The sequence below is a fragment of the Portunus trituberculatus genome, chromosome 14 (assembly GCF_017591435.1).
Source record: "Portunus trituberculatus isolate SZX2019 chromosome 14, ASM1759143v1, whole genome shotgun sequence".
In the NCBI taxonomy this organism is placed as follows: Eukaryota; Metazoa; Arthropoda; class Malacostraca; order Decapoda; family Portunidae; genus Portunus; species Portunus trituberculatus.
Genome location: NC_059268.1, coordinates 20222082 through 20246144, shown reverse-complemented (window position 1 = coordinate 20246144; position 24063 = coordinate 20222082). Strand labels below are relative to the sequence as shown.

Here is a 24063-nt window from a genome sequence, read left to right as displayed (position 1 = left end):
CTCTAACTCAGCCTGTTGGTGTCTTTCATGTTCTGTTCCTTGTAAGTCTCTCTATAAACTTGCAAAGGAGAGGACATAAGAGAAGTTCACAGGTGTACACTTTCTTCATATCATATTCTCACTTGCTTCATTCCCACACTTAACATTTATTGTGCCCAAGAAGTTGTAAGTGTTTTTGGTTCTACATATTTTCCATTTCATCTAAGTTCTTGAGTCTCAATGGCATTTTTTCCCCACTTGTGTATCATTTTTGCAGTTATCCATTCATTTTCCTGCAGTGGACAGTTCAGTATTTTGCTGTGATATAATATTTTGAAATGTTTAATCATTGTAGGAACTTTTTTTCAAGTTGTATTTAGTGCATTCTTGTTTTATTTATTTATATATATTTTTTTTCTAAATGTTACTGGATCATGTCGCACTTTAAATAAGGCTATACGTTAAGAGCACTGCTGCCAAGCTTTTTCCACTATGAGTTTCTTTTATTTAAACTGTTGATCCTTTTGCATTTTTTGAGTTTTGTGTACACTGTCTGCTTTCACTATTATGTCATATTTTGTAGTTATTCTCATTGCTCTCCTTTATTCTAATTCACACTCAAAGTTTCTTCATAACATCTTTAAATTACCAAGCATCTCACTTTCCTTTAATTAACCTTCGGCAAAGTGTTATCTTCAAACAGCAGTTCACTCTGATTTGATTATAAACTCTTAGTATTCTTCAGACACAAACTTTACTTGACATCTTTTTATTCACCTCTCTTATAAGACTGTACCTTGTGTTCTACTATTCACATCAGATTCTTGCCTTATATGTGTGTTTCATCTCAGACACAACCACTTTTAATCCCTCACATCAATATTCACTTCTCTTTCTCTAGTCCTTCTTCCTTTTAACCTCACACAGTCCCAGGTCCAGATTCCATTTTATAGTTGTATTGTGATTTCAACACATTCAACTTCTCTCACAAAGATTTACCCAGTCTCTTCTACATTCATCAACCTTATCTTCAAATTTTTAAGAGGATCTGAGGATCTGTTTTTCCTTGTTTCTCCACACCTTGTCTTCTTGTAGATATTTGAATATTGGAAAAGAAGGTTCCCATTCTTCTTGGCTTCTTTCTTTCATTTATTTTTTATAACAAACAAAAAACAGTGATAGAATTCTTTCACCGATCTGACCTGGCTACTAAGTGTGTGGCCAAGCCATGTTGCTACTACAGAAGAAACACTGTTTTATTTATATCAAAACATTACATATATATGTCTGCAAGTAAATCATAGACAAGGAGGCTCTGCTACAATAACAGTAGTGACCAGGAACTGAGAAACATGTGACAGACAGATGTGGCCATCTGTGGTGGTAATGTGTGTGGAGGAGTGTGGTGTTCTGCAGAGCATCTTAGAGTGTCTTACAGTAGGGCACATACAGAGCAGTGATGCAGTGAACTGCTGTATGGAATAAGAGTGTTCCATTTTATCATGGTGCATATAACATGTACATTGCTGGATCAGTCACTGTATAGTTGCTTCTCATGGAAAATATGTGATTCTCAGCATCTTCCAAGTGCCATGGCAGTTGTCCTGACTGTTGATGCAGCTTTACCGTGTCTTCATGGGCTGCCATTGATTCTGTGCCTATGAAACACAATGTGCAGATAAAGGTCTCCTTATATATCAAGTAGCCTATTAGGCAGACATACCACTACTCAATAGACTCATAGATAATCCACTGGATTCCACCACAAAACAAAATAAGTAAAAAAGATGTTTGTTTGCATCATCTGCATTTTTAATATTTTTGTCTGTTCAGTCTCAAAATGCCTCCATATAGAGATAGAAGCCTGTCACAAAAATGTATTATTTTATTGCACTTGTTGGAAGCAAGACCACATTGTTGAATACACTCTGACTTCATCAAGAAGAAATGTGTGTGTGATGCTTGCAACATGGCTTCTCTTCTGAAATTCCATTCACAGAACAATATACACTGACATCACTGAACCTTAACTTTTGGTGCATGCTAACCTTTATTTTGTTTTCTTACACCTACATGATTTTGATACACTCCCATTGAATGACACTGACACATCTCTACCATGACACACAGTGCTTCACAATATCTATCTGCTCATGATGCTGGAAATTATTTCACCACTGGTTTGTGTTTGACTTTTGTTGCCTCCTTTTTTGTTGATGGCTTCTTGTTTGATGGGTTTAGTGTCACTCATCCCCTACTTAGTTGTCAACCTCAGGACAGCACTCACAACTGCACACTGACTACGGCTGTTGTAAGTTGTGATTCTTATATACATCACTGTACAACTAGAGTCACCATTTTCTGAAGGTAGTGCTGTCTTTTGTCTTACTGGAACCATGAGTGTTAAAGATTGATGCTGAAGCCAGTGCCATCTTCATTTATATAAAGAGCACAATAGATGTATGAGTCAGCAACTGTGGTGAACTGGTTCCCATAAAGAACAATACATTACTGGCTGACATTTAAATCTGTAGCACATGTATATTTGTAGAATCCTGGATCTTTCTGTCTCTCAAGTCCTCCCTGTTCCCTCAGCTGTTTCTATAAGGTTGTGGACCACTCAGTAAGCAAGTGACAGCCTGTAGGTAGTGTGGTGGTCTGCTGTAAGGAGAGTGAGCTTCCAGACATCACTCATCCTGCTGTCCATCACGTTGCATTGAACACACACACTGATCTATGCCTATTTTGTTAGACAGACAGACAGACATACACAGACAGACAGAGATGTACATATGGATTGGTTGATTATTGCATTTTTTTTTTTTATCTATAACTTCTTTCAGATGAAAATAAGGAGTGGCAAATTGCTTTCTCACCAAATAAACTTTGTCGATAAATGGCCAAATTCCACAACTAATGTAATTTTCCAACTTAATATTCAGTTCCTCAACATTCTACTCACAAAAAGGGAACAAAGATTTAGAAAAAAGATGAACATTACCTAAAGTTTTTACATATTCTGTTTAGCAATTTTTATATTCCTATATAGTTGTGTTTGTGTTGATGGCATGCATGGGATGAAGGATGGAGGGAAGGCGTCTTTGTGAAGCAGGCACCATTTCACAACACAAAGCACTGTAATCTTGCACACAGGTTTAGTTTGTTAGAAGTCTGCACAGTGCATGATGGCAATTGTATGATCACATTAATTCATTTATTAATTTTCTTTTACATAGCTTGGATTTCAGGTTGACAACTTCTGATGTGACTTGTAAAACAATTACTCCAGTAGCACACATGAGGCATAGGTGTTAAACCCTCCCCTTCCACCACTGAGTGTGTGCATGAGGTGTGGCCAGAGTGTGCCAGAGACTCATGAAACACAGCAATGACTTGTTGAAATGTCTACTGATAACATGTCTTATGCTGAAATAAACCAACATTACTCCCAGAAAAGATAAGACTCGGCTAAGACTCACACTGGGAATCATGTACTTAACACTTTTCATGAGTATGTACGTACGTAGGCCTGTTACGTTACCTATCATCCTCACAACTTTATGACCACCGATCCAGAAAGCACAATACTGTACTATACTGTGCAAGTTTTGTAGGTGATATGTTTTACCTTACCCAGTTTTAACCAGTCTTGTATTCTGTTGGCTTCATTCCTCTGTGAACCCTTTGTATGGGCATGATTTTCCCTCAAGAAGTACCAGTAACCAGTAGATAGTGTGCAGGAATGACCCTCCCAGCCAGCTAGCTTAGTGCTCCAGGGCTCAGAATGAAGAGACCAGTAGCTGAGTGGCAAGCAGTTTGCAGATGCTCCTTGTTCAACTTTCCAGTGCATCCTGTGGGCTTTGTAGGCTGATGTCATCTGTTACTGTTTGTTGCTTCTTTGCTTGATTTTGTTATTTCATTGTGTATTGAATGATGACTTGAAGATGGACCTTACTCAAAAACACTTTGTGGCTGCTCTCATCATGACTGTTTTCAAAGGCTATGGAGAAATTATTAGCCGAGTACTCAAGACTGTTTCTCCTGCTCATAATGTAGAAATCTTGTTAATTTGTCACTAGAACATAAAGAAATGTCCTTAAAAATCTGCATAAATTGAATTAGAGCCTTCTGAATGTAGTGATGGTGCAGCACAGATGTGTCTCAGAATATGGTCTTGTGATTTATTTGCTTTGAGATATACATTTGTCTATTGTCTTCCCCTTAAAAGCCATTGGGAAGCGTTGGTAGATACACTGCAAGAAAACCCACATGCATTTCCATCTGAAGGTTTATTTTGTCATTGCAGGAGAGTTTCAGTATGATGGTGACTTTGGAGTTGGTATTTCAGCTTTATCTTGGTAATATCTCCAAACATTAAGCCAAGTTATGAGTAAACAACTATTACTATTTTCTTTTCCCTTTGTTGTAACTTGCCAAGATTACCCAAGCAGAATGTTAGAGTTTCAATGCACCTAATTTTCTTTTATATATATTATTGCAGTTGTTTTGAAGTGGTAAGGGTTGAAAGGGACGAAGTGTATATACAATGAGTTTTGGTCAGAAGTTTTGCCAGAAATCACGATGCATGCTGTGTTTTGTTCCATGCATGAGGATTGGCAGTGATGAACTCTTAGTCATAGGGAATTATGGTCCATTTACTACTTAATGCAATGAATAGACAAGTGTTTGAAATATCTCGTCTCACATTTTATAGTTTCAGAATCACCTCTCTTCTCTATGTAGCTTCATTGATGAGCTTAGTTTGTATTTGGAGATGTAATGCAGTTGATTGAAGTGGTTGCATGTGCATGGGCGTGTGCTGCTGCCTATGGTTAAGACACTGTACTGTTTAAGGCTAGCTGTGACATGTCTAAAAGTATACCTGAATATCATGTACTCTACTGACTTGTGATTATTGAAAAATGGACCATACATTCACTAATCTTTGCACTTTGTTATCATTACTGTTCACTTCCAGAAACAAGCAAATTACTCAATGAACCAGAGACATTAGAAAAACTTTGGGCCCATAAAACTGTCAGAGAGAAAAAAATTGAGCTTGAGAAGAATCTGGAGAAGTTGAAGAAGAAATATGAAAAGGTAATTAGTACAGCAGGTTGGATGTCATTGATGTTTGATGCTACCATGACTACAGCTGTTGAAGGAATCACATAGTTTTGCTCAAGAAGTAGTACTATAGACATATCATTAAATAGATATATACATGGTAGACCCTAATGATATTTATGTATATAATGAATCATTTGTCTTTAAAATCAACCACATTTCTCCATAGTCCAGCCAGCAAAGGGAAGAGGCCAAGTATTCATATCCTTGACTGAACTATAAAAGCAGACCAGTATATATTAACCTATTAAAGAAGTCATATTGAACTTGGTATGTATTCAGATAGCCACAGAGGAAACCCACTATGCTATTTGTCTTTCACAGGAGCGACAAACTCTTGAACAACAGCAGCAGAAGAAAAAAAGTCAGCTTCAAAAGTCTCATTCAAAACTCGTCAAAAAATATTCATCTGGAAAAGCCACGTGAGTTGTGTTCGGAATATTGTTTCAAAGATTTGTGAGTTGCTGATTTTTAAGCATTCTACAGTGACCTGCTATGTACACAAGTAAATTCATATACTGAGGTGTTGGTGAGACTATCTATGTGCATTTACCCTCCATGGCCAACCTAGGGAATTGCTCTTGCTCATCCCCTTCATGTCACAAGAGGCAAGTATGACGTACAGAATTAAGGGACTAAGATCTCTGTTTCATACCTCTTGATCACTCCTGGTTGCTGAGAATGGTCATGTGTATTGCCAACAGGGACACTGTGGGGCTGGTGAAGAGGGAAAGCTCCCAGGAGTTTGGCATGATACAAGAGGAGCTGGACAGCCGCCTACAGGAGCTGGATAAGGCACACCAAGCAACCCTTAATGAGCTTGGCCAGGCTCTCATTATCAACGAGAAGAAATTGCAGGAAAAGTACCATGAACCTGTGAGTTTATTGTACTCTTGTATCTGTTATGTACTTTTGTTAATGCCTCATCATTTATGCACAGGTATGTATTTGTGTATTTAAAAGATAAATGGGTAAGAAAAAACCAGACAACACAAACTAACTGAGAAGCTTGTATGGAGGACAACCAAATGACAACAATGTAAATGCATACTTTAAAAACAACCTGAATAGCAAATAGTGTTAGAGAAACTCCACCCACTACTTTATGACCCAAACAGATATTCACTGCCCTGGAGAAAGTGATGAGGCTGTCCCAGTCAGCACAGCTCAAAGCCTTACAGAATCTGCACGACAAGCAGGTGGATGAAATCAAGCACCAAACAGAGGAGCAGCTCAGGGAGAAGAGGAAACGCCTTGACAAGTCCTTATTTGACAAGGAGGAATTCAACAGGTCAGTTCTGCCAGGAAATATTTATTGTAACACTCATTTCTTTAAACTAATAGTTGGATTAACACTGTGTATCATATCAAAACACTACAGCACATCAGATTCATATGCTCAAAACTTCATAACACCAGTTTTTGCCATTACTGTAATGAATTCCAGGAAAAAACGAGAAATTAGCAAAGAGGTAGTGGAGAAAGGTATCAAGGAGAGACAGCAACTAACAGACATCCATGACAAGAAAAAGTTGGAATTGGAGAAGCAACACGAAGACATCCGGAATCAGTTTGAGGAGGAGAGGTCAAAGGTTTGTAATTGTGCTTCTGGTCTTCCTATTAGCAGTCAGCACACTTCCAGAATGAATTGGAATATATTTTCTCTCTCTCTCTCTCTCTCTCTCTCTCTCTCTCTCTCTCTCTCTCTCTCTCTCTCTCTCTCTCTCTCTCTCTCTCTCTCTCTCTCCTTCTAAGGTAACGTCAGCTCCTCTTTTCAGGCGAGAACAGCCATCGATACTGAACATGACGAGAGGCTACGAAAGTTCATGGAGACCCAGACATTATAGGTCTCTTTGGAAGATAAGGTGAGGCTCTTGACTCAGGCTGCTGGTGTGTGTGGTTGTGTTGATGTAGTGTGTGTGGGAAGGTGAGGCAGACTTATCCTGCAACTGTGATGGGAAATGATAGGGTTGGTAATCTATCTACCTTGTGTGTAGGTATGACAAGCTATTGTAAAACTTTAAAGATAAATATAATTGACACAAATATATCAGTTTATATTCTTTGTGTTATGCTTAAAGATCATAACTGTTAAAAGTTTGACTACTTTTCTTTTTTTCAGCTCTAGAAATGTGAGAGCTTAATTATCTTGCTGCAGTTCTTGTAACTGCTACCTTGTTTTGCCATGATCATTGTCATTGCCAGTTTTGTCACAGCAAGGCCTTTCTAAACCCACCCTGGCATTACACCAGTGTGTTTCTCATGTGTACCTTGCTCTTCCTGTTGACAGATAACAGAGGCTGCTCGTTCCAGTGTTACGGCAATTGATCTGCCGGCTGCCGAGCAGTCACAGCCCATCAGCCTGTTATCAGTTGGAGCCTTTGGTTGGGCAGACGACAGGTGTGTGGAGCACCAAGCCTACACAGATCCTGCCACACACCTGCTCTGTCAGCTGAGTAACACACCCCCGAGGATGTCTGTCTGTGACCCTCCCTCCTGGGGACTGGAGTTCAGAAGCTTTATGTATGTGGGTCTTCAATACTAGTCACTGTCTAGAGGAAATCACTAGCACTACCCATGTAAACCATGTGTTTAGGATTCATGTAAGTGTGGGTGTATTATGTACAGTGTAATTCCGATGAGAGTTTTTATATTTGCTGTAAACTAGAAACTTGACATTAGAAGCTGACTAAAGTTAAACACTTGCTTTGAATGTTTTGGGGTTGAAATCTGGGTGAATGTTATGACCGTTGGTCATAAGGAGATAGATTAGAGTGCTTGACCCTAGAACTGCCAACAGACTCGCTTTCAGTGCAAAGGACGACGCTTTCCTTGTTTTGAGTGAAGTGTAACACTGAAGCCACTCTTTTCATTCTTATAAGTTTATAAAGCTTTTCATAGGTTTAGGTTTTAGTTGACTTTTTCTTTTCTTTTTGTTTCATTTGTTTTTTAATGTTTACATACTCAAGTGTAGTATGTAACCATTTTGACACTTAACTCTTTATAGCAACCCTTTGCAAATATGTACATTTGAAGCTTTTAAATATCACAAGCGTTCAGTGTGATGGATACTTCTACTTTCCGTGTATTGTTCATCCATCATTGATAATGTTTTCTACCAAGCAGGATGTGTAGTGGTGTGAGTCAACACAGCACTCGCTGATGACTCAAAGTGGAAAAGTTAGACTTGTAGCATAATCTTATAGAGAATAGCTGAGTTTTTCAATAATCCTTGTCCTGAAAACTTGCAAGCCCTGTGTCATGGGGTGAGTGCCAACAGTGCAGTGCTGTGTGCCATGAAGAGTAATCTTTTGTATAGTTCTCTTTCTTGACTTGGGTACAGTGGCAGAGGGTCTTGTCATAGATTATTGAAGCCCTTGAAAATACAGTGTGACTTTTAAGAGTTGCAAATAGAGGCTGTATGAGACATTTAGAACAGGCAATCAGCAATATTTATTAAGCCTTTGCTGTCATATAACTGTTGATTTGCTGTTAACTCAGTGCTGTTCCAAAATCATCAGTGCAAGAACTGCTTTTCCCTCATGCAATGCCGGTGTCCTCACTCACTCATGGACAGTGTGTGTTCCTCATCTGTAAATAAGGATCTATTCATTATGCATGGTAATCCACAAAGATGTGTACAATGTCCCGTTTCCTCCGACGGTTCTTTCCAAGGGTTGGCTGCTGCAGATCTTTTGTCCCTCCCTAACTTCACACTTCCTATATTCTCATTGTTTCCTTATCTCTTTCAATTCAGATTTTGCATCCACTCTGTGTTTCATCTTACCTTGCTATTACATACGTTATAAGCTGAACAGTACATAGACTAGAATACTCGCTCACACATTTCTTGTTTCATCTTCTCATTCCTTGCATAATGTTTCCCCATACATTACTCTATTCAGGCTCTTTAATAGAAATTAATTTTAAATACCACAATATTCAAATGACATATCGTAGCATGCATACCCACCCTTACACTCTTGCCAAGTGTATCCATGTTCTTCCACTCAAGGTGCAAATACACTTCCCTCCCTATCAATGACTCCAATGGTTTGTTCTTGCTACCTTTAACATCTCATAAGTGACTCATCTTTCTCAGTTTGCCGATGAACTCTTCCTAGTCACCTTGACATCAAATATGCATTTTTCCAATTTTGAAATATGCAAATTTTCCTTACACAAAGAATACATGCTTTGTTTATTCCATTAGTATTCAAAGCACCCACGTTATTTTATATATTTTTTCCTTCATCATTGCTACCAAGTCCTTCTCTTTTCCCTTTTCTTCTTTTTTCCACTCCTAAAGGTGACTACTGCCAGCAAGCAAAGATTGTTCAAGCAGGGACAGTGGGCTGCCTTCCTGTCTGTTTGTCTGTGTGTAACTCTCCAAAAGCATCTCTTGATATTACAGTGCTCTCATTCTACTGAAAGACTATGAGCATATACATATAGTACTGTGATGTGAACAAGTGAGCTGTCTCATCACCCTGGGCAGTGGGCAGTCTGTTGAGCCGTCAGCACAGGACAGGCACACACTGCTCACCCATATTGTTTTCTTCATCTGTGGATGCACACACACACACACACACACACACACACACACACACACACACACACACACACACACACACACACACACACACACACACGTCTGGAGATAATTGTTATCAGATAGTAGTCAGTTAAATTATGATGTGATGTATTGAAGATTCTATTAGGCAAAAACACATTTCAGAGTTCTGAGCAGTTCTAGGGTTGAGAGAGAGAGAGAGAGAGAGAGAGAGAGAGAGAGAGAGAGAGAGAGAGAGATGGGTATCTCTTATTATTTTATTTTTTATTGAAATATGCTATTTATTTATAAGGTGTTAGCTCTCCCATCAAGTCCTCTGCTACGATAGGTTACAGTAAAGGTTATACATATGCACATTACCTTCAGTATTTAAGAATTGAGTGTGTCAAGAGGAGTGGTGGGTATGTTTTGTATGATATTGGTTCGTTTCTGTACATTTATAACCACATGGTACAGAATTGTTACTTGGTACCATTCTTATGTTGTAAATGACAGTGTAATTCATAAAGCAATTTAATTTTTAAGTACAGGGTTACGGAGATACCATAGAATCTGTTCAGATAGTTTATGCAGTGATGAAAAATGGTTTTGGCTGCTTCCATTATTATTATTATTAGGAACTGCATATAAATTTTATGCTACTTTAAGCACTCACCTCCAAGATTGAAATGTCATGCTCTTGTTCATAGTGTTATATATTCTGTTACATATAGTACATAAAGTTTATTGTTTGGAGAGGAACAAAGTTGTAAGCAGTCATTAATATTGTCATTAATGTTGTTGAGAATTGTACCTGTATAGTAAATCCATTCAGTTTTTAATATAAATCCAATGATTTATATCAGTAATAATATAGATGCAAGTGTCTATGGTAATTGTACTAGGCATTTTAAATGTAAAAGTGTTAAGAGGCTGCATTCGACAATTTTTCTCTTGACTACACTCTACTCACAATGTTTTCTGTCATGCTCAAAGTGTTTGTGAAGCTCCGAGTCACACGCCACACACTCCTCACCTCCTCTGTGGGTATGAGCCAGAGACGCACCAATATTTGTGTTGTGGAAACTGTACAGACCACAAGAACAAGCCAACATAAACCATTGTATGTCAAGGATGTAGTAAATGTGCTCTTTGTTGATGGAAACTTAATTGTTTGCTCTGCTGTCATCATGGGAAAATTTGATGAAGGCAGTTTATTTATGCTGACAGATTAATGTATGCTTTTATACCTATATGTACATTCTCTGAAAAAAAAAGCCAAAAAATACAGTGTACAATGGATCATGAAACTGACAGAACTATAGCAAGAATTTAGATGATGCAAGTGTGTGTGTGTGTATGTGTGAGTGTGTGTGTTGAGTCTCCTCTGTGTTGGCTGTTTCCGAAGCTTCACTTCCATTAGTGCTGTCGTGGTTCTCCCAGAGCAGGTGTGATTCATTGGGACAAAATGTTTAGTTACCATGATGCTGTATTGGACCACAAACAAAAGTGAACTGGTCATCTCTTATTTCAATTGAATGTAACTACTTCAAATTGACTTTTTTTAGGTGTGTGTGTGTGTGTGTGTGTGTGTGTGTGTGTGTGTTTGTTTGTGTTTTCTCTCTCTCTCTCTCTCTCTCTCTCTCTCTCTCTCTCTCTCTCTCTCTCTCTCTCTCTCTCTCTCTCTCTCTCTCTCTCTCTCTCTCTCTCTCATACTTTTTATCACAGAATTTACACACCATGACTATTTTTCTATTCATTTATATCAACAGCAAGTTTTGGTAGCAAACTTCCTAAAGAACCCAAGACACACACACTCTCACCAAGAAACCATGCTATATTTCCTACAACCCTTCGGTGTTATGCTTGGTGTATGTCTCTCCTCATTTTTCCCTCCTTTTTTTTTCACCTCTCTCTCTCTTTTTTCTCGAATGCAGCCCAAATAATTCTATGCAGATGTAGTCTCAACTTGTTTCTACTTGCCTTTCTATTCTTGAAGGGAAGCTCTGCCTTAATGTGAAGGTGAACGGAGAGAGCATTCCAGTGGACAGCAACACGAGGCCCCACCATCAACTGCACCAACAGAAAATACTATACCATAGGAGCTCATTCTTCATACTTTATTTTCTCAATGTGTTAATGATTGAAGAGTGCAATGTCTGTATACAAATTGTGTATGGGTAAAATTTAAGCCACTTCACCGTATATGTGTATAGCATTGTAGTTTGTTTATTTCCCCCCCTGAGAATCATTCCTTATTTTCATCTTTTCATGATCATGCAGCTCACCATTACAGTGACTCAAATCTCCCACCATAACTGGCTAGAATCAGGCCTCCCACATATACCCAAAATATTCACATATATAAATGTACTGTTGATTCCTTTCCTCTCACGTTTCATGACTTTGTAGTGGATTGGTGAGTGCGTGGGGAGTCCTGAGCTGGTGGTCATGGTGGATGGGACAAGCCAGTGCTTCATACTGTTCATGTTGTATTCTCAGTGGATGAAATCTTTGTTAGTGTTATTTCAGGCAGTGAACAAATTCTTCCTTTGTTCACCAAGATGGACCAGTAGGGAACAATTTCCTTTGTAGAATTTCTAATTGATTTCTGGCAGTGTGTCATTAAGTTTGTTATCATTTTGTGTATCTTCATTTCACTTAGTTCATTGAACCTTCAGAGAGTACCACATGCAAGTCAATGTGTAGCTGACTTTTTCCTGCAAATATTCTTATTCATATGTACAATTTTGCAATTTTTGGAAACTTGTGATAGCATTGCCAATGTTGGAATTTTCTAGGGGGGCATCATTCATCTCATACAAGTTCCCATCCTTGTTGAAATTGTAGACATTTAATTTTATTCCAAATATATTTAAGATGGTTGCTAATTTTAGTGTTATTGATCATTCAGAATTAGTTTTGAGAGCTCTAGTGTAGATTCTTACATCATCAGTATCATTGTTATTTTGTTCAGTTTGTTCTACCTTATTCCATGGTCACAAACCTTGACATGATTTTTGGCATGTTTTTAAGTCTAAAACACTAGTTATTTATTGCTTTCCATTTTTGTAAATATTTGCATATCACTTATGTTCTCCCAGTCATCAGTATAAATCATTCACATGCCACATTTTCACTTATTGTTTTCTTTCCTTTTTACATTGCAATTCATGAGAAAATGTTACTTCAGTTGTATATTCTGTATTTGTTACTGTGGTAATAGAGAGTTGGCAGAGGCTCACAGTCTGTGTATAGCAGTTACCTTATAGATAAGTTGAATAACAGATTCAGGGAATGCTTGCGTGTTTTGCCGTGTTGGAGATGTACCTCTCACATCTGGTTACATTGGATCTGACTGGCCCTCTTCATCCTAGCCACTTCCTGTCAATGTAACTGATCTCTTGCCACGTTGATGCATCAATCCCGTAGGTGATGAGTGGTGGCATCCTGAACCTCATTCCCAAACAATCATCTGGTTTGGATTGAAAATCTTTCCTCAGATGTGTCTCACCAAAACTTGCTCCAGGCAGCTTCGGGTTTGGTGGTGCGTTCCCGGCACATCCCACATTAGACCCGTGAGCTTGTCGCTGGAGTGCTGGCGCTCACAATGTCGGAAAACGATAATACGCAACTGTGTGTAAAGCAGCACAAAGATTTGCTCATTCACTCCCGTCAAAAAGCAGTGAGGTTGTTCAGCAGTGTGACATTGTGTGGGTTTGCATCACCAGACTGACCTAGTGCAGGACTCCTTAGCTGGAGGGATGGTGGGGCTGGGGAGTCCCCACCAGGGACATCCTCAATGTGACTATTAGAATTCATTCATTTTTATAGAAGAAATCTTAAAGTCATCCATTATTTGAAGTCAGCTGTGTATAATAGATGTCATACATCTCTCTGCCCATACATATGAGAACTATTCTATGATGGAGTATTAGTGTTAATATATTGCAGATTCTATCCCACATATCTCAAACTTCATTCATTATATGTGTATGATATAGGTCAGGTCAGAACCTTGAATAAATAATTTCCAGAATACATGGTTGCCTGAAATCATCTTGTCCAAGTTCTATTTATGTGTTCACAATTATAAAACAAGAGAGATAGCAAATTGTTGACAATGTGAAAGCTCAGGTTGCATCATACAGTGTTGCATCTCATTTTGTACATAAATACTGCAATTGGCCAGATTCATTTTGCTTCTCTCTGTCTACTGACTCCAGATGATTGTTAATAAGGTGTGAAAAGTGTAGACAGCAATAAAAATGAGTTTCTGTAGTCTTTTAGGCTCATCACCACAATGGAGCCTTTTCAGTGAGAGATTATTGTTGAATTGGAAACTAATAAGTTGTGTTGTTTTGCCTCCTCTTTGTTCTTTGTTGTCAATGTGTAGACCAGCAACAAGCCAGATACTTCCCTTTGGTAGACATTAAGTTAATGGACCAGTGAATCACTGAAATGTATACACACACACACACACACACACACACACACACACACACACACACACACACACACACACACACACACTCTGAGTTACCTAAAAACTTAGCACCTTGCTAGGCACATAGTTGCTTCTTAAGGGGTATGTGATTCATTTATTGTTACAACACACACACACACACACACACACACACACACACATAACTAAGAACTTAGAATGTCCCCAAAGTTTGAAGCCATATTGATGTATTAACCTGCAGCCAAGTGCATAAGACATTCTTGTTCCTTTAAGAGCTGATTGGAAATGTGCCTGGTAGGGTGGTGGAAGGCATAGGCCACATGGAATGTCAAGGTTGGTGTATCATGATCCTTAGCTAACTGGTTTCCAAGAAAAGCTTAAAGAGATAAAGGTTTAGGGCATTACTGTCAGACGAGGAGTGGGTGATGAAGTGTATAATTTCCCTAAAATTGGAGTACATCATATTCATCTTTCAAGTGCATTATCTAACCATATTTTTGCAAAACCTTGAAGCAACACATTGTACCAATATATGTTGTCCTTTGTACAAATGCACAATTTTTTGTACAGCATCTGCATGAATAGAATTTCATGAAGGTGCTTCCTTTATACATACATATACAGATATTTACCCGAATTTATAAAGAATATACTGTCACAAGTCGAGGCGGAAGGAGCGGTTGTGAAGGCGCTTGGTCAACATGACTGTCTTGAGGCACAACCACCATTAAAGTGCTGCATTCATATGTCCCTCTCTCGTTACCCTTACTGGAGGTGCAAGCTGAGGCAGCGGAGAAAATTAGACGATGTATGGAAAAATGAAGAGCAAAGGTTTGATTATACTAAAAAAAAATGGGAAGCCTCAGTCACAGGTTTGACCACACGACCCTAAGATCAGCCTGTGGAACATACTATTCGGAGCTGGAGTCACAGGGCTCAATCGGTCTCTTCCGGGAGTCGTCTTTGAGTCTGTGAGTGAGTAGTGGGAATCAAGAAGTACCGCAAGATAAAAACCATATGACACTTCGGTTAGTCGAGGAATAAATGGTAATGAGATACCTTGAAGAACAGGGCCTTTCTCTCTCTCTCTCTCTCCAGTGCTTCCTACACAATTGTCAATCCTCTGTCTACTGTCTCTAGTAAAGCAGTATCCATGGATAAAAATACACACACACACACACACACACACACACACACACACAAAAGAAAAATAAGTGTTTCCTACGTATTCATCTGTAGAAACCCCTTCCATAGACGTCGAATACTTCACACAACCTTTGCTCACTCATTAGCCATCTTTCTCAGTCAAACTTTACCTCTAGACTGAAAATACTATGAAAATACCACAATCTCAGCCTTAAAACACTTTGCCATTTGTCGAGTGGTTTAAAGTTACCTACATTTCACCATGATACCCAGGTTCTAGGTGGTTGCACTCTAGATGAGCTTGGACGGTGATATGGGCCCTAATATGGGTACCACTATAAATAAAATTGCCTGCGCCACTAACGGGCGGAAGCTGAACAGCGCTTCCCATACACTCTTCAAGTGTGCCTACAGGCGCTATAGGCCTTACCGTAAAAAAAAAAAAAAAAAAAAAAATCTCAGTGTTTCCTACGTACTTACCTCATGTCTGTACCTTAATGTGGGATATGCAATACTTATCAACACTCATTTAGTCTGCAAATGTGCATTCTATCACTGGGTTTGAAGTAGAGGAGTGTTTCATTCACTGGCTTCGAGGCGACAAACTGAACCCTAGACATTCCCAGTGCAGCGTCAGTCAGCGCTAACTACGGGAGGGGGAAGAGTGCGTGAGTGGTGCACGCATGGAGGACGTGACCGAACCCTGCAGCGGACTGTGGTGTGGTGGTGGTGTGATAACCCAGGTAAGGAACGGTTTGTGTTATAAGTATGCATTTACTAGGGATGGCAGTTTTGGTCCGAGTAGTACTCGGTTTACTCGGTTTTTGGATTTGAGTGAGTACTATTCGGTTTACTCGGTTTTCATAATTTAATTACATGTTCAATTTATGCGTTGAAAATGTAATACAGGCCTTCAAACTAAAGACTAAAGATTTTTTTTTCGGTATTTTGTTGGGGAAGAAGGCGGTGCTTGCCGCACAACCACCCAGACATTAATGGAATAGTCCAATTCCTAAGAACAAGTCTAACAGTGCCAACAGTCCAACATACGGGCTTGGGTGAAGGAAAGAGAGACCTGTACGAGTACACGACGAGTAGGCTTACTCAGTCAGTTCACAGTTGGCAATTAGTAGTGGTGGGCAAGTACCGCTAATTTCAGTACCGGTACGTACCGGTACAAAAGAAACCGTTACCGATACTACCGGTACTGTACCGGTACACACACACACACACACACACACACACGTGTGTGTGTTGGAAATTGCCAATTTAAATATCTAGCATTTATCATTTCTATCTACATAAAGCAAATCACACAGCTCTTTCATAAATATTTTTGTAAAAAAAATTTTTAAATAAATATATAAATAAAAGATACACGGCCGTCTTCATAATATATTGTGGTTCCCTTTTTAAACTGATGGGAAATACCTAAATTGTAGCAAACTAACATGAAAAAAATAATTCGTAATGGTATGAATTGAGTGGTATGCAGCAGCAGCAGCAGTAGTAGTAGAAGTAGAAATGCAATGGTAAAATGCCGGCCAACTGCAGAGTTACTGCACCGCCAGACGCCAGTCCGCCAGACCGCCACCCGTCCCGGCCACCGGTCTACCGTGTGGTGCCGACACATTATTCATTCTTAGCAGTAGGAAGCAGCAGAGTTCCGGCACAGACGCTAGACGGTACCGGAAATGATGCCGGCACATTCAGTCGTACCAGTACAGACGCGTCTCGCCGAGTACCGAGACAGCGCCGACGCGCCAGGGCAGCCAGTCGGTACCAGTGTGGAGCGGTACCGAGAGTGAGAATGACTCAATGTTACCGTCTTACCCATCACCGCTCGCCTTGAGCCACCTCCACGCTGTATACAATTTGCTCAGTACCGTTAAGGCTGGTACTGGTACCGGAACTTGCCCACCAGTCCAAGAGCCGCGCTGCACTTGGCAGGACAAGGCGCTTGCCGTGAGGGACAGTGAGTGGTGGAGATGAAGATAGTGATATCTATAGTAGCGAAGAGAATATTGTGTGTGTAGCCTCTCAGTAATCAGAGGTTAACTATTTAAACTTGGTTGAGGACACAAAGTGGACAGTGGAGTGTGGGTGCCTGCTAGTGACACGGACAGCCGCCGCCGAGCAGTCTTTGGCTAACGTAAGTAATATATTGGTGTAACTCATCATTTCACGGTGGTGCCATGTCATAACCTAACGTTGGTAACCTCCAGGACAACATATCAGTGAACTAACACCTGCACATACTTATAAAACCAAATAATTCAAATCTTGAAAACGTAAACAAACCGATCCCTGACCCGCCGCCTCTCTCTCAGCCATTATCTGCCTCATCTCTCACTCATTACAGGCCAGACAGGTCACAAAGTGGACCCATAGGCCTAATCTTTCATGTCAGTTGTTGAGATATATCCGCAATTACCTGATTTGTGTGCTATGGAGGCTCAGTGAGAAGAAGCGGGCCTACCCATGACGTCACGAGCCCCAGGCTGTGACGTCATCACCAGCTCCCGCCCAAAATGCCGGTCCCAGATGCTCGACTTCCACTATTATTTATATTTGTCTCAGTTCATTTATTTCGAGTCACAAGTGCCTTTTAAGGGTTTCTAATGATAGTTCGCAGTGTTTTACGTGTCTTCCATGCTTGAGTTGAGTGAAGTACGGTGATGTAGAGGGTGTTTATGACTTGAATGGGAGGGCCAAAATACGCTAAAATTTTTACCTCCGCTATCTGTGATTTTTTATTTGAGGTTGTAGCGAAGTGTTTGTGTTTTCAAAAGATGGTTTATCATGAGAAAAGTGTGCAAGGCTCCTGAGAAGTTAAAGATGTGGACTTTAAGAATGATATGTAGTCCTGTTAATATTGTAAACAACGTCATTTTTAAATATTATTTTTCTAATAGGGCGAGTTGCCAGGTTTTGATATATCGAAATGATAGTCATAATTTTTGAAAAACGTTATCGATTCAGTTGAATGAAATTGGTGGGCTTTGAAATTGTGTTTAAGCAAGTCGAAGTTCTAATACTTTATTTAGTATATTTTTGAGCTATTTTTATTATTCCTTTTCTCGGCAATGTTTTTGTATTTTAGAAGTTAGTTTCGATTGATAACGAGTCAGAATTTTTATAACATTCGTGTCCAGCTGCCTTTTTGGGAATCCTCATTTTCAAAATGATTTGCGTAACGAATATATGTGACGTCATCAAGGGAGGGCCGACCCCCACCCCGGCTGGACCCACGCCGATACCTGGCTCCAGGCCCGAGGGTGTGGGGTGGGTGGTGTGTGTGTGTGTGTGTGTGTGTGTGTGTGTGTGTGTGTGTGTGTGTGTGTGTGTGTGTGTGTGTGTGTGTGTGTTGCCTTATCTTTCGTTATGAGGGAGCCCACCAGCTGGAACCACTGACACCCAGCTCCCAGCTGGAGGGTGTTGGAGGGGAAGGTGGCTGTGTGTGTGTGTGTGTGTGTGTGTGTGTGTGTGTGTGTGTGTGTGTCATTTTCTTTCATGGTACTTAGCGTGTGTGTGTGTGTGTGTGTGTGTGTGTGTGTGTGTGTGTGTAATTCACTATGGTCGCCCGGTAGTCACCCAGCCAGCCTTCCCATTACGGAGCAAGCTCAGAGCTCATAGAGCGATCTTCGGATAGGACTGAGACTGTGTGTGTGTGTGTGTGTGTGTGTGTGTGTGTGTGTGTGTGCCTTATCTTTCGTTATGGGGGAGCCCACCAGCTGGAACCACTGACACCCAGCTCCCAGCTGGAGGGTGTTGGAGGGGGAGGTGGCTGTGTGTGTGTGTGTATCCTTTTCTTTCATGGTACTTAGCCTGTGTGTGTGTGTGTGTGTGTGTGTGTGTGTGTGTGTGATTCACTATGGTCGCCCGGTAGTCACCCAGCCAGCCTTCCCCATTACAGAACAAGCTCAGAGCACAGATCTTCGGATAGGACTCTGTGTGTGTGTGTGTGTGTGTGTGTGTTTATGTGTGTGTGTCGTTATTTCACCGTTCTGTATACGTTTCATCTCTGGCGTCCCTCTTTATTATCCTAGTCTGTCAACACAAACTGCACATTTCGCGTATAGCGAAATGTGTCCTATTCTTAGCGCTTATTGAGCAAGGGGAAGCTATGATATATAGGAAACACACAGCCCGGAGCAAAGCAAGGTGCCTCTATCGCCTCGCCTCGCCCCGCCGTGTTAACCCCTGCAGTAACATGACGTGTTTTCATATTTATTCTGGCTATTACTCAATGATTTTATACAGCTTGACAATCTTGTGTGGGGATTAAAATAGTGAAAACTGGCCATTAATCTCTGACACCGTAGACCCTTCTTATTGTAAGCAAAATCATCTAATCACACACAAACTATCGTAAAAATGCCACTTAAGGGATTAGACCTATCAGTTACCAACAGATTTCTTTAAATAAGAGATGAAATTTCCTTGAACGTGGAATTTTGGCGTGAAATCATTAATAGTTTGATTGTGAAATACACGTTCATGTCGATTAAGTTATGTAGAAATGAAGGTTCAGTGTGTACATGCACTGTGAGTGTCTTGTTCGGGAGTAGACCAGAGAAAGTGATGAATGACTTAGGGCACTACCATAGTATAGACATCCCGTCACCTACCTCTCAGCTGCGTGGATTTGAATTCTGTTACCAATATAGCGACAGAAAATCTCTCTCTCTCTCTCTCTCTCTCTCTCTCTCTCTCTCTCTCTCTCTCTCTCTCTCTCTCTCTCTCTCTCTCTCAATAATTTTTTTTTTACAACTACGGGATGTCTATACTATGGTAGTGCCAGATTGAGAATACTCTAGTCTACTCTCATTTAACCCAGTAATACGCCTCCACCCATCACCCTTTTATCAATATTTATCACAAGATAGCAAGAGATGCAACATTCCAATAGTGAGAAAGAGGCTGAAGACAGTCAGTCAGAGGATGGGAGATGATAAGACGAAAAGTTTTTGATTCCACTATATCTAATAAAATTGTATAAGTGGAACAACCCCATATATGTGAAGGATACTTCACACATGGGTAGGTAAAACAGAATTAGCAGTCAGCATTGTAAGAAAAACTGGCAAAGACACCTCAGAATGCCTAACTTCATAGAAGCTGTTTTAACAAGAGATGAGATGTGAAGCTTCCAGTTTAGACTATAAGTAAAGGACAAACCAACCATGAATAATAAACTAAGCTGTTGTTCATCTCCCCTCGAAGATCAACTGGCCTAATATCTTGTAACCTAACCTAACCTAACTCCCCAGAAGGTAATTTTACTATGAAAATCTGCCCCGTTATTTTTCTTGTATCAGGACAGTCACCAACACAAGACACCAACAAACTAATGGTACAATGAAAGAGAAGGTCACACAAGGTACCTATCATGACCATACCTATTCTTGCTGCTACTGCCTCTAAATAGCAGCTGTTTTTACCTTAAATTTGTTCTTATTATATTCTTCTTTATTACCATTGACACCAAAATATTATAGATATGAGCAAAAGTAGAATATTCAAGGAAAAAATATAAGTTGTGACAATTCTTTCCATAATTCTCTCTCTCAGGGACATCAGGTTTCAATCATGAAGTTTGTGGTGGAGCATGTGAGCAAGAATTGAGGACGGCTAGGCAGGCTGGGTGGTCTTCGCAGCCAACCTGATAGTATCCACACCATTCCACTCTCTTATTTCCACCAAGAGAGGCAGTGCACCACATCTCACACAGGTAAGGTCTTTTGTGCATGTGTGTGTGAAACATTTAATGAAAATTTATAATGAAGAAAAGATGAAATGATTGAATAGTAAGATGTACAGATTCTCAGTTTTTCTCTGAGCTTTGTCAAAGATGAACATGATCAGTCTGTGTGGTATTGATTTTTTTATGGAGGCATCTCTGTCTGAGGAGGAAGGAGAGATGAGTGGCTGGCTTGTATTTATTTGTTGGGTGTTGAGTGCAGTTTGTGTGTTTGAGTGTTGTTTGTATGTGTAAGGAGGGATGAATGGCTGAGTTGCACACATTCCCTTGATGTTGGTGAGTGCAGTAAGTTTGTGTTTCTCTGACAGGATGTGCTGCACCGGTGGCATGGCGTCAAGGGAACTGCCTCTTTGTATCCCTGTCCAGCACTGAATTGAACACATGACGGTGCTCCAGAGTTTCAAGAAGGGAGTGGCACACACACACTGCTGCACTCCAAGTAAGGTAAACAAGTTTTCAAGTAGTTGTCAAACAGTATCAGACTGATAAGATGACATGAAAGTAAATGATTGCTAAACATGAACTTTTGTTGACTCCTTTTTTGTTGCAGGTTTTTGGAGATCCAGCAGCACATAGGGCCATTTCAAGACATTTAGAGGCCCCAAGCCAAATGGACATGGAGGGCCCCACCTCTCCTTGGCACACAACCCAGGACCACAGCAAAAACCCAAAGCCTTCCCATCCCATCCTGGCCACCATCCAAAGCCTACAAGCCTATAAGAACCACAGCAAAGATACATTGTTTGAGATCACACTTTATTAAATACAACTATGAATTATATTTAAAAAATCTAAAGGGGCACTCAGACAGTTTGTCATTGCATTTAATTCTTAATCAGTCACTGTCTGGAGGCCCCTGGCCAGCTCAAGGCCCCAAGCAATTGCAAGGTTTGCTTGCCTTGTGACGGGCCTGTGGGCACACTGCACACTGCTTTCATAAACGTGTGTGCAGAGCGTATAACTGAGAGAGGCAAGGATGGTGGATGTTTCAACATTCACAGCATCATTAGTTCATGCTTTCTTTTTTGTGGAAAGTGGTGAACACAGTTTTAACCAAAGGATTATATGTCATCATTTATATTCATAGATTTCATGACTTAACATTATGTTGAATTTTGTGCATCAAATCACTTCATTACATGTAAGCGTATATTAAGCTACAAGGAGTAACGGTTTATGAAATTTGTAATGTATAAAAAGTGACTTATAAGAGATCTTGCATTATGAAGATTTGTTTAAAGGTGTTTGTTTATTAGTATGATCTAGTTGTGTCAGTCTTAACAGTCCAGATTGTACAGATGGAATTTCAGTCAACACTGCAAGGTGTGTGTGTGTGTGTGCAGCTTTGTGGGCAAGTGTGCCAGTCATTCCTTGATGTCAATGTCTTTCATTTATGGAAAAAATGTTGTGTAATTAGGTTTATATACATTTTTGAGTGAAAATATTTAGACATTAAATAGAAAGTTTCTCACCTTTTTTGAGCTTTGCTGTTACTGTTCTGTGTAAGATTTCAGGGGCCGTATTCTACAATGATAGCTAGATGTGACCATAGCGAGACAAAATGGTACATTTTAGACACAACTCCCTCTATGACAGGCTCTAACCTTGTGTCTCATCATATGCCAAGACAGGTTTCACCTTGTTGTAGCTTTGCCAACTGCCATCTTGTCAACGTGATGGGATTTTGGCTGCATGTACCATAGCATGATTCCTGACAGTTTATATTATTAATTAATGATAAATATCTGTAATGATGACTAAATAATGTCATTTGATGCAGCAATTTACCATTATAGATGACTGTCGAGAGGGTTATGATCAGTTTTCCAAAACTCAAACAAACCTTGCCCCACGTGGCCTGCATGTATCATGTGTGAGGCGATCGGGCGTAATCTTCTGTTTGTCATGTTTCTTATGTTTGGATACAGTCTAATTATTCCCAAAGTAGTAATATGATGTCAGAATAACTTAAATTGTAGAAAATTATGTCAGTCTTTTTTCTTTATATACATTATAAAGTTGACAAATAATGAGCCTAAAGACCAACATAGGAGTGACAGTCAGGCATTCAGTGAAACCTGAGGCTAACTGTGTAGAATGCAGCCCCAGAATGATGGTCTGTGTTTTTTATATTTATGGTGACAATGTAATGTTGCAAGGGACAGCATCTTGTTTGAGAGCAATGCCATTGTGAAATGCTTGAAAAATTATTTTACTGACTTGATAGTTCCTCCTAGACTTTTGCAATGAAAATGGCCTCAATAGAACTTGTAGTTACTAACAAGACTTTTGCAATGAAAATGCTCTCAAAATATGGATGGATGGCAATGATAGGTGGAATGAGATAGACCTGTTCATACAGGGACTGCTGACATGTATGTGCAGGCCTCATAGTAATGATAGGTGGAATGAGGTAGACATGTTTATATTGACATGTATGTGCAGGCCTCCTGGTTCCTCTTGGAACTTTACTAATTTTTGTTTCTTTAATACTTTTGAAATAATTTTGTTAGTTTAAATTATTAGAGTAATGTAATACTTGAAAGAATTGTCCAAAGTTGAAAATGTAAATATTGTACAAATTGTGCTATTCCACTAAAAATTATTGTAAGTTGAAAATTATAAATGTTTTCTAAGTTGAAAATTTTGGTAGAGTTTTCAGTTTTGTAAAAAAATAATGTATTGATTATTGATTTGAAAAAAAATGTATTGATTATTGATTTGAAAATTGTAAAATTTTTCTAAGTTGAAAATTTTAGTAGAGTTTTCAGTTTTGTAAAAAAAAAATGTATTGATTATTGATTTGAAATTTTCTATGTTGAAAATTTTAGTAGAGTTTTCAGATTTGTAAAAAAAAAATGTATTGATTGTAAAAATTTTCTAAGTTGAAAATTTTGGTAGACTTTTCAGACTTGTGTAAAAATTATTAAATAAAATAGAAGGAAGGGAGACTCTTCATTGTATTTTTAACACAAATATGCATCTGGTCTTTCTCCGGAGACACTTTAGAGTATTTATGACTTAAGACAG

General features: G+C 39.5%; 1 protein-coding gene and 1 long non-coding RNA gene across 9 annotated transcripts in view; both read left to right on the top strand.

Annotated features, from left to right (window-relative positions):
* Window positions 1-14869, top strand: part of LOC123503811 (1-phosphatidylinositol 4,5-bisphosphate phosphodiesterase classes I and II-like) — a 256990-nt gene extending 242121 nt beyond the window's left edge. For all 7 annotated transcript variants that reach the window (XM_045253843.1, XM_045253845.1, XM_045253844.1 and 4 more), the window contains 7 exons: window positions 4958-5079; window positions 5431-5528; window positions 5811-5982; window positions 6225-6397; window positions 6554-6698; window positions 6885-6971; window positions 7397-14869. In XM_045253843.1, the coding sequence (XP_045109778.1) occupies window positions 4958-5079; window positions 5431-5528; window positions 5811-5982; window positions 6225-6397; window positions 6554-6698; window positions 6885-6953 (779 nt within the window). In that variant the 3' untranslated portion in view covers window positions 6954-6971; window positions 7397-14869. The remainder of the gene's footprint in view (window positions 1-4957; window positions 5080-5430; window positions 5529-5810; window positions 5983-6224; window positions 6398-6553; window positions 6699-6884; window positions 6972-7396) is intronic.
* Window positions 14870-15910: 1041 nt separating this feature from the next.
* LOC123503810 lies at window positions 15911-23949 on the top strand. Of its 2 annotated transcripts, none has more exons than XR_006674614.1 (4): window positions 15911-16012; window positions 20844-21003; window positions 21342-21477; window positions 21584-23949. It is a non-coding gene; the product is annotated as an uncharacterized LOC123503810 (long non-coding RNA). The 2 variants fall into 2 exon arrangements; XR_006674615.1 differs by lacking the exon at window positions 15911-16012 and adding an exon at window positions 17362-17421.
* Window positions 23950-24063: the final 114 nt, after the last annotated feature.